This window comes from Sceloporus occidentalis, unplaced genomic scaffold (genome assembly GCF_023333645.1).
Source record: "Sceloporus occidentalis isolate IW3139 unplaced genomic scaffold, rSceOcc1.0.p SCAF_29, whole genome shotgun sequence".
In the NCBI taxonomy this organism is placed as follows: Eukaryota; Metazoa; Chordata; class Lepidosauria; order Squamata; family Phrynosomatidae; genus Sceloporus; species Sceloporus occidentalis.
The window spans coordinates 5,745,622-5,761,817 of NW_028317009.1; the positions used below are offsets into that span (position 1 = coordinate 5,745,622).

Consider the following 16,196-nt stretch of genomic DNA (forward strand, 5'->3'; position numbering starts at 1 on the left):
ATGGAGGTCTGCGCATGCCAGGGCAGCTGAAGATAAAGGGTTAATACTAGTTAGGGCTTGCTTCCATCTAGTCCGAGTGGGGCAGTTCACTCATCCTCCTTCTCTCTACCGCATATTTCACCCCCCCCCCCCCCATCCACTCATTTCGTCTCCATGCGCAAATTGAAAACGACTAACCTTGTCATATTTAGTGCACTGCTCACAGCCGCTGCCTTCCAGGGCTAATCAGGCACAAACATATTCGCAAAGTTGCTAAGCTCTGAGCTGTCTTCTAAGCATTACAGTGTCCTGTCTGCCTGCGAGGTCACTCCTATCTTGGCTGTGCCGCTCTCGTACGGCCAGTAATATTGATTGATTAATGTATAAAAAGCACCAAATCCATTTGCTTCTATGAAACGGAGCAAAGTGCAGCCGCTCGCTCTGAATTTTCACCTCATCCTTTTGTTTGAAGGACGCGTGTGAGCCGGCGTGTTTATGCCCCATCCTGCGCATGTTTCCACTTTGGTCTTTTTTTATTGCAATAATGGCAGCTTGCTGCATGTATCTGTGTGTTGATCTAGGTGATGTACGTGTAGGACTAGGTCTGTCTGCAATTGTAGATGTTTTTTATTTTGTCTTTCCGCAGATATATCGAAAGGGATTTTCTATAATACGGGCACTAAGAAGAATCCCCCCATTTCTAATAAGATTATTTATTATTATAATTATAAATAAATAATAATGATATTATCACATATGTTTGCTTTGGTTTCATACCTTCCTTTATGCTGTAACTGTATCTGGGCCGTAAAGCCGAGCAGTAGCAGGTTAGATGTCGCCAACGTAAATCTCCCTCCTGTCGTAAACTGCATTACCGGGGCAATTGGGTAACATGTCACGCCGCCGCTCCTTTAGCTGGCAGAGCATTGTGGGATTTGTAGTCTGCAGACTGCAGAGCGCCACATGCAGTAGTTGGTATGGGGTCTTACTCCCCGCCCGGGTCTTGAGTCTGGGTCTCACAGCGTAAAGATGAAAAGTGAGTTTTCTCCTAAACCTTTAAGTGGGGAAACCATGCTAATTGTAAATCAATGCATCTTAAAATGTACCATTGATCTGCAGCTACGAGATAGAAAAGAAGCTGTAATTACCACCCGATTTGAAGGCTTTTACTCTTAAGTTACTGGCAAAATAAAATAAAATACAAAACCTGTTGAAACGTCGGCTCCCTTCTGTATAGAAACCTGACACATTTTGTATCTCTGTTTTGGCAATGAAAGGGTTAACACCGGCACCATTGTGAGTGGATTGCGACCCTCTGGATAATGTCCTTATTATCGCTATTAACAGGACGGGCTGGATTGGGCAGACGTGGCAGCGCATGGTCAGGGGGAATGCTGGGAGTTGTGCCGGGCCCTCGCCCGGGTTGGATGTTTGCCCTGTCGCCGCCGCCTAACAAGCGAAGAACGAGTGGCAGCTGCTGGCTAGAAATTGATTTAATTAATTGCAATGCCGATAAGCCAGCTCGTTACGGCTGCCATTGGTTAAGAGGATGGCTAACAAGTCCATTGATCAATGAAGCCAATAAAGATTTTAGTCATTAATGAGCAGAGCACTAATTACCGTGATCCGGTGACCGATTAGGTTTAGTGGCTCGTGAGTCGGTGCGCACGCTTGCCGTTCAGCGTGCGGATGACGAGCCGCGGCGGCGGGTGTAATGGAAGCCGGGGCACATTGAGCAGCGGCTGCTTGCACCCTGACGGAGCGCCGCTATACTGACAAAACCCAAGCTGTAAATGTGACATGCGCGGCCGGGTAGGTCTGGCAGTAGTGTGTGATCCGCGGCCCTTTGCTAAATTTAAGCAGGTTTTGGCTTCTAGTGGCGATCTGACCTAAAAGAGCTTACAAAGTATCCCTTCCACAAACACAAATAAACGAGAGTCTGGTGTGTATATAAACAGGCTTTAGAATCTTAAAACGTGGCTGCCTTACCTCTGTGTGAGAAGACGATATTTGGTATTTATTTATATGACTCTTGTGTATTATTTATTCAGACACATCGCCTAACGTACTCTCATCATAAAGGAACTTTGCCTACAGGTGGTACAAAAGCAAACCAGCGACGCGCTGCTTTTATGATGGAGACCCCTTAAAGTTTTCAGTGCCGCGGGGGGATGTAGACATTCACCGTCAGGAGCGCTGACGGGAAAAGACGTGCGGTTAGGACTGCCTGCAGGTGCGAGATGGCGCAGGCCGCTGAATCCTGTACTTGTCAGCTTGTCTGCTCCTTCCCTTATTGACCCGGTCAGACCCTTTGTGAGCTCTTTAATTGAAAATTAATAAGGGATCAATGCAGAAGGCAATTTGCATATTGATTATTCACCGTCCTAAATGCACCATATGTGTAGCTGATTGATGGGAATCGTGAGCCTGCCTGGGAAAATGGTTTTCACACGGGTGTGAGGTGTCCTGTGCGCGGGATGCCACCCACTTCCAGGAACAGATACTTGGCGGAAGAAAGCATGCTTTAGGATGTAGGATACATTTTTTTTTATTAAGCTGCTGCCTGGCCAGAAAACGTCCATTTACGTTTTCACTCGGTCTTAGCGTAGAGTGTCTCTTCTTGGACCGACGACCGCCAGATGTTAATTTTACTATCATCCAAACCTGAATGAACGAATTGTGCCTTTTATTCAAATAAAATGAAAGTCAAGAGGTTGGCGCCGACACACAGAATTCAGCAATTAGTGGATTTTCGTGGTCAGAGTGTACATGTGTTTCTGTGTTAAAATGCATTGGCAGAATTTTATGGGGTTATTTGTGCAGGAAAAATGGAATGACACAATGACACCATTAAAATGATATTTTTTTTGTGTGTCTGTGTAAATATAATTAATACACAAGTTTCTATCTTTACTCCATGGCTTTGTGAATCTCCCGGCTGCGTGACAATAGGCAATAGGAATATTATACTGATGCTAGTAAAAGCCCAGTCTCCTTTGCATCAGACACAGCCTTGGAATTAATTCACTCTGTGTCCAGTATTAAGGTAGGTTGATTGCCCGACTCCTTCCTATTCATTCATGCACCTTGCTTTGCTAAGGATGACACCTGTAGGCCGTGTCCGTTATTGCACGCAGCCGGCATGAACAGTCACAATGCAGCATAATCCGAGAACCTTGCCGATGGCTCTTCTGTGGTCAGTCAGGGATGCAACATACTCTGCGTAGTCTGCGCATGAATACTATATGACGCGTATTTACTGATGTGTGCATTACGTATCTGGGGAAAATGTTTCCCCGTGTTTACGCCTTCCTGTTTTTCCACCCCTGGCAGTAGTGGTAGTGTTTAAAAATCCAGCCCATTTATTGCAGCAGTGTATTCTTAGACAAATGCATCATATTTTATCTTCTACCTCTTGGTTTCCATCATAGTGTTTAATATTGTGTTGGGTTGTTCTGTTGTTACCGCCTCTTGCGATTGGGCAGTCCTTTGCTTCTTTATCTGCTGTATCTTAAGATATAATTATCGTTCTTTAAGGTGTTAAATAAGAGAAATGCTAACGGCTTCCTTTTGCGAAGTTGTCCGTTTGTTGAAAGGCCTGTGTCATTATGAAAATGGGATGTATACTGAATGGTGGGGGGATGAATTGGCCGACAGACTGAAAGGAGGCTTGACTCTAGCATGCTGAAACCTGGTTTGATTCTTTGTGTCCTTTCGGCGAGTATCTGGCATTTCCTCTGCCTCAGGCACAAATTATCTATTCTGCGGGCTACTTATGGTCTCATGGTCTGTACCTGGGGAAATCCATTATGCAGCTTAAATGCTTTTGCCATATAGCTGAACAAAAGATTACAGCATAGACGTATTGACAACATAGTTACTAATTATCCAAGGTAATGACTGCGTCTCTAAGGCTGCATTATTTCTAGTGTTCTTTGTGTTCTGAAGTGTTGTATTTTGGCACAACGTACCCCCCCCCCCCCCCATTTCATTATTTAATGAGAGGTGATCTCTTTCATTTCAGAAGATCCAGCAGAGGATGCAGAAGGTCCCTGTGAAACTGTCACTGATCATGAAGAAGTTCCAAAAGATCAAGTACCAGACGGGGCAAAAGACTCCACCAGGAGCACAGGTATAATAAACCGAGCCAGGCCCCGTATGAGTCGGTTGTCCCTGACAGATGCGCATGTGTTTGCCCTGACATCAGTCCGGATCTGGCTGCGACTGCAAAAAAACAAAGGACATGAACAGGGGTATATGGAGTGTGTTGTGTTAAACCTGGAATTTCTAGTGTATATTTATGGTTGTGTGTGTAATTTACCCCCTCAGCTCCTTCTAACCCATCTGAGAAGGACCCTCCTGACACTACACTCCCCAAACTTTCATCTACCACCAGCGCAGAGCTGCCTTCCTCCGTGAAGTCAAAACCCGCGGAAGAGAAGAAGCCCGAGCAGGTAACCTGAGATCCACGCAAACTGTCCCCTGCTTTGAGACATTTATTTTCCTCTCTCCACTGGTTTCTTCTAGCATCTCCCAAAACGTGTCTGCCTTGTTGTTTCTCAGATGTTCCAGTGCCCGTACTGTAAATACTGTAATGCGGATGTGAACCGCCTGCGCGTTCACGCCATGACGCAGCACTCTGTGCAGCCCATGCTGCGCTGCCCGCTCTGCCAGGACATGCTAAACAACAAGGTCCACCTGCAGCTGCACCTCACCCACCTGCACAGCGTGGCACCGGACTGCGTGGAAAAACTCATCTTAACGGTGAGTAGGGACACCCCACAAACTTTTTATACACGACCAAGCGTTCCCTTTGCCACTTTATATATACACGCATGCATGCAAACATTCTTGCGCACACACATACACTCCTTCGCACGCACGTATAGTTACCAAGTTAGAGCGATAAATTGAGGAACAAAAAAATGCTTACAGAACATTGTCGCGCACGCGCGTTTTGCATTTACGTAACGTCTCTAATAATTCAAGACAGCTCTGTGGAACCAGCACCATGTTATGTCTGTTGCCATGGTAACTAAAGATTTGATTCTGCTATGTGTCACAAATGTCTCTTTACAAACATTGTCACCCAAGGAGGTAGAAAGTGGTCGCCCCGTTTTAAACTGACCCGGCCACAGTCACGTCCTCTGCTCCGCAGGCTGGAAATGTAGTGGCCCCGTTTCCCAGGTCACCTCAGCCTCGTCATTTTTATTTTTTTTTCTTTTTTTTGTGCCGATGATGTCTTGCACTCTTCATCTGTCGCATTAACAGAAGAGCTAGGATTGCAAAACGATGCTGCAGCTTGGCCTATGTTTGCCAATTATGTGGTGTAAATGTAAAGTGACCTTAGTTTTCCCCCTCGGCTAACGAATATTTTCTCTGAAACCTTTGCGCTCTTTGTAATGGAAATATCCAGTCTGTCTGTGAGTGGGATTTGCATGTTGGACCTCGCAGGCAGTCAGAAGGGCATTTTTTTTTTTTTTTTGACCTCTTTTCTCCTTTCTTTGTCTGAGTCCTTAGCTTTTCTTTGACTGACACCCCGCCCCCCCCACCTCTCTGCAATTGCCGACCCCCCCCCCCCCCTTCCTGTTATTTTATCCACCGCAATATGCATAGAGCGGCTGGGTTAAAGGGGAGACCTCTGTCCGGCATACACCCCTTAGACCCCAGTTTGGTGTAGACAGCCTGTGAAGATGCGGCTGTGTTCTGTCAGCTGGCCCCCCTCGCACAATTAGCATGTAATTATCCTGTATGATGGGCAGCCAGAAGAGAGGCAGCTGACGCGTTGCATTGCTGACCCTCAAGTCAGAGATCAGTGGGCACTGAGAGCGGTGCTGCCGGCGCCTTAATGATGCGATTTACATATCTGTCCAAGCAGCTGTGAATTGTAGGACCCTTGTTGTTACACGGCGCTCTGCCGGGTGAGAATGTTCAGGCTTAGGGTCTGCGGCAAGGGCAATAAAACCAGACCTCTAACTGAGGGTCATTTGTGAATGTATATTTACTGCTAGATGCACGGAGGATTGCTTCCCCGCAGGATACATCCTTAGCAAGCATCCCTTGACAAAGGGACAGTCTATGGTGTATCTACGGTAAGCCCAATGATTTGTCTGCGGGGCTTAGAAGGTGTTTCCTTGTAGGTCCATACGCGGATAAATAAGTATATCGACTCGAAGGCGAGATGGGGATTTAAAGCTAGGCGGACAGAGAGAGCGTGCGGTGGTCGGCACATGGATATGCAGATCATATCGCAAGAGGCATTTTAGGAGGGTAGGCGCTGAAAAAGATAGCAGACACATTAGAGCTCACAAAACCTGCCAGAATTCCAATCAGGAAAGATGATTAAAGTGGAGAGCAGACAACGTCTCGCTCGCCACCTCGTCTGCCGTCATTCACACTTGATTGACTTCAACCTTTCAAGTACAGAAGTCTCTCCCTTATTATTCAAGGCCAGGCGAGGTTTTCTAATTAAAGTGTATGAAAACAATTATAGAGCTGTCTTGTGGAGCTGGAATTCTCCGAGACTCAGCACGCAGCTTTGCTCTCACCGGGTGTGGGATTTAGTGAACATATTTCCCTCCCATTGGGTTTAAATGAGAATGCACCCATGCTTGTGATCATGACTTCTTTTTGTTGAGCTTAAGCTCCTCACTTACATATAAGGAGATCAGATAAGAAAGCATCTTCCCTCCCTTCAAGCCTTTGGTCTGGTCATTTCCACCGACTCATCTGCTCGAAGAATAGAAAAGCCAATGTCCGCTGCTTTTATTAAATATGTGACTTAACTAACCCTTTAATAAAATTATTAATGTCTGCAAAATATTGCAGCTCTTACGTCTTGTTGTTTCTGCTAAAGGAAACAAAAAAGGTCTACAGAAACCTCGTATGTGGCTAAATCTCTAAATTCTGACTGGTGTCTGCATGTTTGATTTGTAACTTTTTTTTAAAAATTATGCATTTCCAAGAATTGTCTGTGTGATTGACATATATTTTCTGTATGTATAGATCTAGTTTATTTTGAGTTTCGGTGAAAAATAAAACTTTTTAATAATTGTCCCCTGTAAATGAGTTGTTGTTGCAATCACAGATTTAACCCCCCCCCCCCCCCTTTCTATCTCTTCTTTTGTTTCTTTCACTAAATGACAATGCTAGCAGGCTGCTCCTTTCACTCAGGAACGTGGCACACGTCCTTTTTTTCCATTTCTCTTTAGCGATCCGAATTAATTAGGGGTGTTAATATGTTCTTGGTAGATTAAGGGGGGCTTTAAGAGCATCTCTGTAATTGGCTGCCCCACAGCCTGTGACAAAACACTCTTTGTGATCAAAGTCAGGTTTCTGTAGAAAGGAGAAAAATATTAATTAGAAGATTATTCTCTTAGTGCGTAGTGATAATTAGAGCAGGCCACCCCCTGAGTGACGAGGGGGATGCTGAGCAGCTGTGGATATTCTCAGCAGTTTGCTTTGGGATGGGGCACAACGGTGTCTGGGACACTTTGTTTATGTTTTACAAACACTTGTTTCTCTGCGCCTGTTGCAGGTAACCTCGCCAGAAATGTTAATGCCAAGCAGTATGTTCCTCCCTGTGAGTTCTCCAGACCAGGAGAAGACGGCCTCGACCTCCAGCGCAGAGAACACAGAGAAGCTTTCTGGTAAGAACCCATAGCATCTTAACATAAGCCAGGACCTATCCAGCCACGGTAGGCTGGCACCATTTTTATTTTCTTCACGGGACCGAAACCAAGCCATATGGCCCTGTTACATAAAGCCCAAATGAAACCTTTTATGTTACATTGACGGCTAAGACAAGCTCCTTGTTCATTGACCATGTATCTGATATTCTTTAAATGACGCTGCAGGTACCAAAAAGATTACAGGGAATATCCAGTCGTGGTACAAGCACTACTGTTATAAAACAGGGACATATATTATTTAGAAGCAGACTGTAGCTCGCTGTTTACTGGGCCAAACTATGAGGCGGTTGTCGGCTCACAGAGCTGTCGTTGTAGTGTTATCAAAAATAGTGGATTAACATAAGAGGTAAAAAAAAAAAAAAGCATTTGTTTTTTCATTGGATTCATATCTTGTTGCTTTTATTGCCAACAGAACATTTGGAAGAACTTCCTAAGGGCACAGGAGCTTCCGAAGCATCTGATTTTGGAGCAGAGCAGCAAGCTCCTCCAGGTGACCAAACGTCCGCAAGAGAGGATTCGGGATTCCTGTGCTGGAAGAAAGGATGTAACCAAGTCTTTAAATCATCTGCTGCCCTGCAAACACATTTCAGTGAAGTTCATAACAAGCGCCCTCAACTGCCAGTTTCTGATCGTCACGTTTACAAATATCGCTGCAACCAGTGCAGTTTAGCATTCAAAACTGTCGAAAAACTTCAGTTACATTCACAGTATCACGTTATCCGTGCTGCTACCATGTGCTGCCTTTGCCAGAGGAGTTTTCGAACATTTCAGGCTCTTAAGAAGCATCTGGAGACCAGTCACCTGGAGCTGAGCGAGTCTGACATCCAGCAGCTATACAGTGGTCTACTGGTGAACGGGGACATCACGGCCATGGGAGATGCGTCCCTGGCCGAAGACCAGAGTATGTTGGTAGATGAAGATAAGGAGGATGAGAGTGACCTTGAGGATAAACAAAGCCCAGCAGGTAGTGATTCTGGTTCCGTGCAAGAAGATTCTGGTTCTGAGCCCAAAAGAGCTCTCCCTTTTCGAAAGGGTCCAAACTTTACAATGGAAAAGTTTCTGGATCCTTCTCGACCCTACAAGTGCACGGTGTGCAAGGAGTCCTTCACACAGAAGAACATTCTGCTGGTTCATTACAATTCCGTGTCCCACTTACACAAGCTAAAGAGAGCCTTGCAGGAATCGACGACCGGGCAGCCTGAGCCCACCAGCAGCCCTGATAACAAACCTTTTAAGTGCAACACCTGTAATGTCGCATACAGCCAGAGCTCCACATTAGAGATCCACATGAGGTCCGTGTTACACCAGACCAAGGCCCGTGCAGCAAAATTGGAAGCTGCTGGCAGCAATACAAATGGGGCTGGTTGCAACAGCACCTGCACAACAGCAACTGCCACAACTGCACAAAACCCAGTTAGTAACAGTGTTGCCAGCACCTCAAGTTGCCCAACTCCGGTTACAGCCGCTACAAGTTCCAGCTTCATGAGCCAATCACCCATGGAGAGTTCTGCAAATGCCACTGCAGGTAATCTGATTTCTCCTGGCGTCGCCTGCCCTCCCGAACACAAGGACATAAATCGAAGAAAATTAGCAGACATGATAGCTTCACGGCAACATCAGCAGCAACAGCAGCAGCAGGCGCAGTTGGCTCAGGCACAAGCACAGGTGCAAGCCCACCTGCAGCAAGAGCTTCAGCAGCAAGCTGCAATTCTGCAGTCTCAGCTATTAAACCCTACCCTGCTCCCTCACTTTCCTATGACAACAGAGACCTTGCTCCAACTTCAACAGCAGCAACATCTGCTCTTTCCATTTTACATCCCTAGCACAGATTTCCAGTTTAATCCAGAGGCTAGTTTGTCGCTCACTAGTGGGACGTTGACCTTAACTGGGAGTAATCCACTGGAAGACCTAAAGACTCCAATGCACCTCCAACAGCAAGCTCACATTCATCACCAGCACATAGTTCAGTCGCAAGGCCAGATATGCATGCCTGAGGCGCACCCTGCGCAGCTGCAGCCACCAGAACAAAAACTGAAACCCGTGAGAGAGAGCTTTAAAGAACTAAAGAAGGAAAGAGATTTTTCTGAGAGGCCAGACGAGAGCTGTGCGGTCAGCGAATCCGCATCTGATGGCCAAAAGTGTAAAGAGAAGAAAGAGCTTACGCCAGGGTCCTCATCCGATCCCTTTTTGCTTCCTCCCCGGATCTCGTCAGATGCTCGCGGTAATGCCACCAAAGCTTTGCTTGAGAACTTTGGTTTTGAGCTTGTTATTCAGTACAATGAAAACAAGCAGAAAGCTCAGAAAAAGAATGGTAAGAATGAGCAAGGAGATTGTTTGGATAAGCTGGAATGCAGCTCTTGTGGAAAACTCTTCTCCAACATCCTAATACTGAAGAGTCACCAGGAGCATGTTCATCAACGCTGTTTGCCCTTCAAGCAGCTAGAACAGTTTGCCAAGCATTACAGAGATCACTATGACAAACTATATCCATTGAGGCCTCAAACTCCAGAGGCTCCAGCGCCTCCGCCTCCACCACCACCTCCTCCTCCAGTGACTCCACAACCAGCTATTACCCCAACAATTCCCACTTCAGCCCCTTCTCTAACGCCACCCAGTATTTCACCGGCCCAGACATCTGTGCCGCTGACTCAGCTCTCAATGCCAATGGAGTTGCCACTCTTTTCACCCCTTATGATGCAAACCATGCCTTTACAATCAATGCCAGCCCAGTTGCAGCCTTCTCTAGGGTCTGTGGATACACTGACTGCTGATTTGGCCCAGTTATACCAACATCAGCTCAACCCCAATCTATTACAGCAGCAGAACAAAAGGCCAAGGACAAGAATTACTGATGATCAGCTGAGAGTTTTACGCCAGTATTTTGATATTAACAATTCCCCAAGTGAGGAGCAGATCAAAGAAATGGCTGATAAGTCTGGGTTGCCTCAAAAGGTAATAAAGCATTGGTTCAGAAACACCCTTTTCAAGGAGCGTCAACGTAACAAAGATTCTCCTTATAACTTTAATAACCCTCCCATCACCAGTTTGGAGGATCTGAAGATGGACTCCAAGCCCCCCTCACCAGAGCCACAAAAACATGAATACTGGGGAAGCAAAAGATCATCCAGAACTCGCTTTACGGACTACCAACTTCGTGTTCTTCAAGATTTTTTTGATGCTAATGCTTATCCAAAAGATGATGAATTTGAGCAACTCTCAAACTTGCTCAACCTACCTACGCGTGTCATTGTTGTCTGGTTCCAAAATGCCCGTCAAAAGGCTCGTAAAAACTATGAAAATCAGGGTGATGGGAAGGAAGGGGAGAGGCGTGAGCTAACCAATGACAGATACATACGTACAAGCAACCTAAACTACCAGTGCAAAAAGTGCAGCTTGGTCTTTCAACGAATATTTGACCTAATCAAACACCAGAAAAAGCTTTGTTACAAAGATGAGGATGAAGATATGCATGATGACAGCCAAAATGAAGACTCAATGGATGCCACGGATTTACTTACCCCCTCCAGTTCTTCATGCAGCACCCCAATGCCCTTTCCGTCTGTAAGCACAGCAGCCTCCTCTTCAGCCAACGCAACTTGCACCACTGTCATGCAACATATGTTAGAAATGGATGACATTCTTACTTACGGTTCCAAGTCAGAGGCTGCTCATGATGATAAACCAAAGCATTTTGAATCTACAAGGGAACCGCAAAACCAAACGCAAGAGCAGCCACTGCAGCCAAAGCAAGAGCCCCAACAACCACAGTCGACACAATCGCAGCCTCCGCAACAGGACCAGTCTGAGCAAAAAGCAAATGCCGCAACCCAGAAACTCCTGCCTCTTTCTTCTCCATCCACTCAACCACAAACCCCCCAGTGTTCTGTTAGTCAGCCAAGTCCTAGTGCAGCCCAGATGTCTCATCTTTCCCTCAAACCCCTGCACTCCTCAACTCCGCAGCAGCTGGCAAATTTGCACCCTGCGCTTATCCCTTACCAATGTGACCAGTGCAAACTGGCATTCCCTTCATTTGAACACTGGCAAGAACACCAGCAGCTTCATTTCCTCAGCGCACAAAGCCAGTTTATCCATCCACAGTTCCTAGATCGGCCCATGGATATACCCTTCATGCTTTTTGATCCCAGTAATCCACTACTCGCCAGTCAGCTTCTTTCTGGAGGTCTCTCTCAAATCCCAACTAGCTCTGCTACCTCTCCTTCCACACCTTCCTCCACAATGAACACGCTGAAAAGAAAGCTTGAAGAAAAGGCAAATGCAAGTCCGGGAGAGAATGACAGTGGAACAGGGGGCGATGAACCCCAAAGGGACAAACGCCTACGGACAACCATAACACCAGAGCAGTTGGAGATTCTATACCAGAAATACTTGTTGGACTCTAACCCGACACGCAAAATGTTGGACCACATTGCCCATGAGGTGGGACTGAAAAAGCGTGTGGTTCAAGTATGGTTTCAGAACACACGGGCAAGAGAAAGGAAAGGGCAGTTCAGAGCAGTTGGTCCCGCGCAAGCCCACAGGCGTTGCCCATTCTGTAGAGCTCTTTTTAAAGCAAAAACGGCACTGGAAGCTCACATCCGGTCCCGTCACTGGCATGAGGCAAAACGTGCTGGGTATAATATGAGCTTATCTGCAATGCTTGTTGATTGCGATGGAGGGATCCAACTGAAAGGGGACCTTTTTGACAATTCTGGCTTCCACAACCATCCACAGAGTAGCAATGATGGGCAGTGCATTTCTCTCTCACCAGTGAGCAAGTCCATGGACCTCTCTCCCAGGACATTGCTTAGTCCGTCGTCTATTAAAGTAGAAGGAATGGAAGATTTTGAAAGCACCTCGATGTCTGTTAACTTGAGTTACGACCAGGCCAAGCTAGATAATGACGATTGCTCCTCTGTAAATACCGCTATAACGGACACCACAACAGGGGATGAAGGAAATGCTGATAATGACAGTACCACGGGTATGATAGCTGAAACCAAATCTACATCTGTAACCAACGATGGCTTGCCAAAGACTGCTACGATGACCATGTCTGAATATGAGGACCAAATGTCTTCTGGTCTGGTCAGCCCAGCCCCTAGTTACTACAGTAGAGAGTATGACAACGAAGGCATAGTTGATTACAGTGAAACTTCCAGCCTCGCAGACCCTTGCTCTCCAAGCCCAGGTGCAAGCGGCTCAGCAGGCAAGTCAGGCGACAGTGGGGAACGCCCTGGTCAGAAGAGATTTCGGACACAGATGACAAATCTTCAGCTAAAGGTTCTCAAATCCTGCTTTAATGATTATAGAACGCCCACTATGCTGGAGTGTGAAGTCCTGGGTAACGATATCGGACTGCCAAAGAGAGTCGTCCAGGTCTGGTTTCAGAATGCCCGGGCTAAGGACAAAAAATCCAAATTAAGTATGGCCAAGCACTTCGGAATAAACCAAACAAACTATGAAGGACCCAAAACAGAGTGCACTTTGTGTGGTATCAAGTACAGTGCAAGATTGTCGGTGCGGGATCATATCTTTTCCCAACAGCATATTTCCAAAGTTAAGGATGCTATTGGAAGCCAGTTAGATAAGGAAAAAGAGTATTTTGACCCAGCTACAGTTCGGCAGCTGATGGCCCACCAAGAATTGGACCGCATCAAAAAGGCCAACGAGGTTCTAGGTCTGACATCCCAACAACCGGGTGTATTTGATAATCCTTCCCTGCAAACTCTCAATCTTCCAACATCATATCCAACTCTCCAAGGTATCCCTCCTGTCCTGCTGCCAAGCCTCAGTAGCCCATCCTTGCCAGCCTTCCCTCCAGCTAACACAGGTGGGCACATGAGAGACAAGGCAGTAGTATTATAGTGTGGAGCATGCTTGGACAATTTATTTTTTATGCAGTCTTCCATTTTTTTGTTTTTAATGATCCATACGGACACAGTCAATGTATTTAGTAACACTCTAGTCTCAATAGTTTGTAGATTTTTGTTTAGAAATGCACTACCATTTTATGTTACCTTATGGCTAGAGGTTTAAATAGTCAAATCTGCTCTTCCGAGAGTGTTGGGGGGGGGGGGGGGGTTAGTGCCTTAGTAAATGTGGGAATCACTACCTCCTATGAGTTATAGTCTTAATTACGCATGTTTCATTGTTTGTAGGTTCGTTTTTAAACTGCTTGTTCAGTTTGTGTTATAAATTGTACCCAAAGTCTGTACTGCTAAGGAGGTCTTTCTCTGCCCCTTCTCATTGAAGGTAAAATACCAAGGCTTTTTTTCAGAGACTGCATAAATGGGTGGGGGGGGACTATGTTGCCCTTAGGTATTACAACACATACAAACGTGTTTAAACAGATGTGTCTTTAGAGTATTTACAACTCTTTATTTTGTGTGGAATTGAACACATCGAGAAATATGTGGAGCACTTTTGTAATTCCATATAGATAGTTCATCTATATGAATGTGTTTACAATTTTATTGTCTGAAAAAGCTGTCCCCTTCAGTCTCCTCATTTCAGTTAGTTTTCACCTTATCTCAGAGCATCAGTTTGCAACTCCTGTGTTTCATCATGTGCATAAAATGCCTTTTAAAATGCTAAATTGTCTGTTTATCTCTTGCAGCTTTAAGTTCTCCCAAATCCAATGTGATGGGAGGGTCCAGCACAACAATCCCTTCCCCTGGCCTTCCCACATCTGGACAACCAAATAAACAACCCGCTAAACCACAGAGCCCCCCTATTTCATCACAGACTCACCAGTTACCCACATCCCAGCCTCCAGAAATGCAGAAAGAAAAAGACAACGAGAAGATGAAAGAGAAGGGGAAAGGTAAAGGAGATCCCTCCCCTACACCCAAAAAAGAGAAGGGGGAAACTCTAGCATCAACCTCCACTTCAATGGCTGGCATGGAGTATGTGGTGGATTCCTCCCAACTCCAAGCTTTACAAGCTGCTTTGACGTCAGATCCCACCGCGTTGCTCACCAGTCAGTTCCTTCCTTACTTTGTTCCTGGCTTCTCTCCCTACTATGGCGCCCAGATACCTGGGACCTTGCCTGGCGGTTATCTACAACCAATGTATGGAATGGAAAGCCTGTTTCCGTACAACCCTGCGCTCTCGCAAGCCTTGATGGGTCTGTCTCCGAGCTCTTTGTTGCAGCAGTATCAACAGTACCAGCAAAGCTTGCAAGAAGCTCTACAGCAACAGCGGCAAATGCAGCAGCAGCAGCAGCAGCAGAAGCAGCAACACCACCACCACCATCATCAAAGACTGCAGCAGCAACAACCCAAAGCAAGCCAAGCCCCAGCAGTTCCTCCTCCCTCCGACAAAGACCCTGCCAAAGACTCCCACAAGCTGGAAGAACAGAATCCTGTGGCCCATGAGGTATCTCTTTCCAACAAGCCCCCAGAACAGCATGAAGTAGAAAGCCAAGGTGCAGACTGTCTCTTGGACCCACTCATAGTCCCAAAGGTGCAGTACAAGTTGCTCTGCCGGAAGTGTGAGCTGAGCTTCAGCAGTGAAGAGGCGGCTCTCAGCCACCTGAAGTCCCTCTGCTTTTTTGGCCAATCTGTGGTGAACCTGCAAGAACTGGTGACTTGCGTCCCCACTGGTGACAGCAGTGGTTCTTACCGCTGCTTGGGCTGCGAGGCCACTATCTGTGGGGGCGATGCTCTTCGTCAACATCTGGAGTCGCCCTTGCACAAACACAGAACAATCAAAAGAACAGCAAGAAACGCCAAAGAGCACCCTAGTTTATTACCTCACTCTGCCTGCTTCCCCAACCCTGACACCGCATCTACCTCTCAGTCTGCTGCTGACTCCAAAGCCAGCCTTTCACCCCCTTCCCCATCTGCTTCTCCCCACCATATCTCCACAAAGTCTTGGTCTCATAGTGCGCCTAAAAAAACTCCTCCTTTCCCCACGATTTCCTCATCTTCAACAGTTACCTCAAGTCCGTGCAGCACCTTAGGGGTTGCAACCTCCTTTCCAACAGATGGCTTCTCTGAGGAGTCTGACTCGGACCTCAGCCAAAAGTCTGACAGGGCGAGAAGTCCCCTGAGCGCTCCAGAGAACCCAGGCTGTCACGAGGACAGCTCTCGAACTGCTGTGGGAGTGGGTTCTTTACGACTGTAGACTTCGATGGTGGACGATGATAAATAATAATAAAAAGTATGAATTTTAAATAATAAGATAACCAATTTCACAAACGAAAATACTGCAAATTCCAAAGCTTCTAACCAAAAAAAAAAAAAAAAAAAGAGGACCCCTCCCTTCCCAATATGAATCTTTTCATTCCTGCACCTGCCCCAACAACCTGTTCTCCCCTCAACCTACTGTCACATTGGGCTCCCTAAACAGGGAACTGGGTCTGACTTCTTTGTCTCCCTTTACCTGGAGTTTGGTGACGACTTTTTTTCTGCTCTCATAGCGACCGCTTTGCTAAGAAGAAACCAATGGAAATATTGTGTTATTCTCAGGTCAAATGCTCACACCGTGTTCTGACTCTGGTCTTGGAGTTTTATATATACATAT

General features: G+C 46.2%; 1 protein-coding gene across 1 annotated transcript in view; it reads left to right on the forward strand.

Moving 5' to 3' along the window:
* Positions 1-15,797, forward strand: part of LOC149299198 (zinc finger homeobox protein 3-like) — a 32,609-nt gene extending 16,812 nt beyond the window's left edge. Inside the window, exons 4-9 of the mRNA XM_089486393.1 lie at positions 4,004-4,111; positions 4,309-4,433; positions 4,543-4,743; positions 7,517-7,628; positions 8,083-13,500; positions 14,287-15,797. Of these exons, the coding sequence (XP_089342519.1) occupies positions 4,004-4,111; positions 4,309-4,433; positions 4,543-4,743; positions 7,517-7,628; positions 8,083-13,500; positions 14,287-15,797 (7,475 nt within the window). The remainder of the gene's footprint in view (positions 1-4,003; positions 4,112-4,308; positions 4,434-4,542; positions 4,744-7,516; positions 7,629-8,082; positions 13,501-14,286) is intronic.
* The last annotated feature ends 399 nt before the right edge of the window (positions 15,798-16,196 follow it).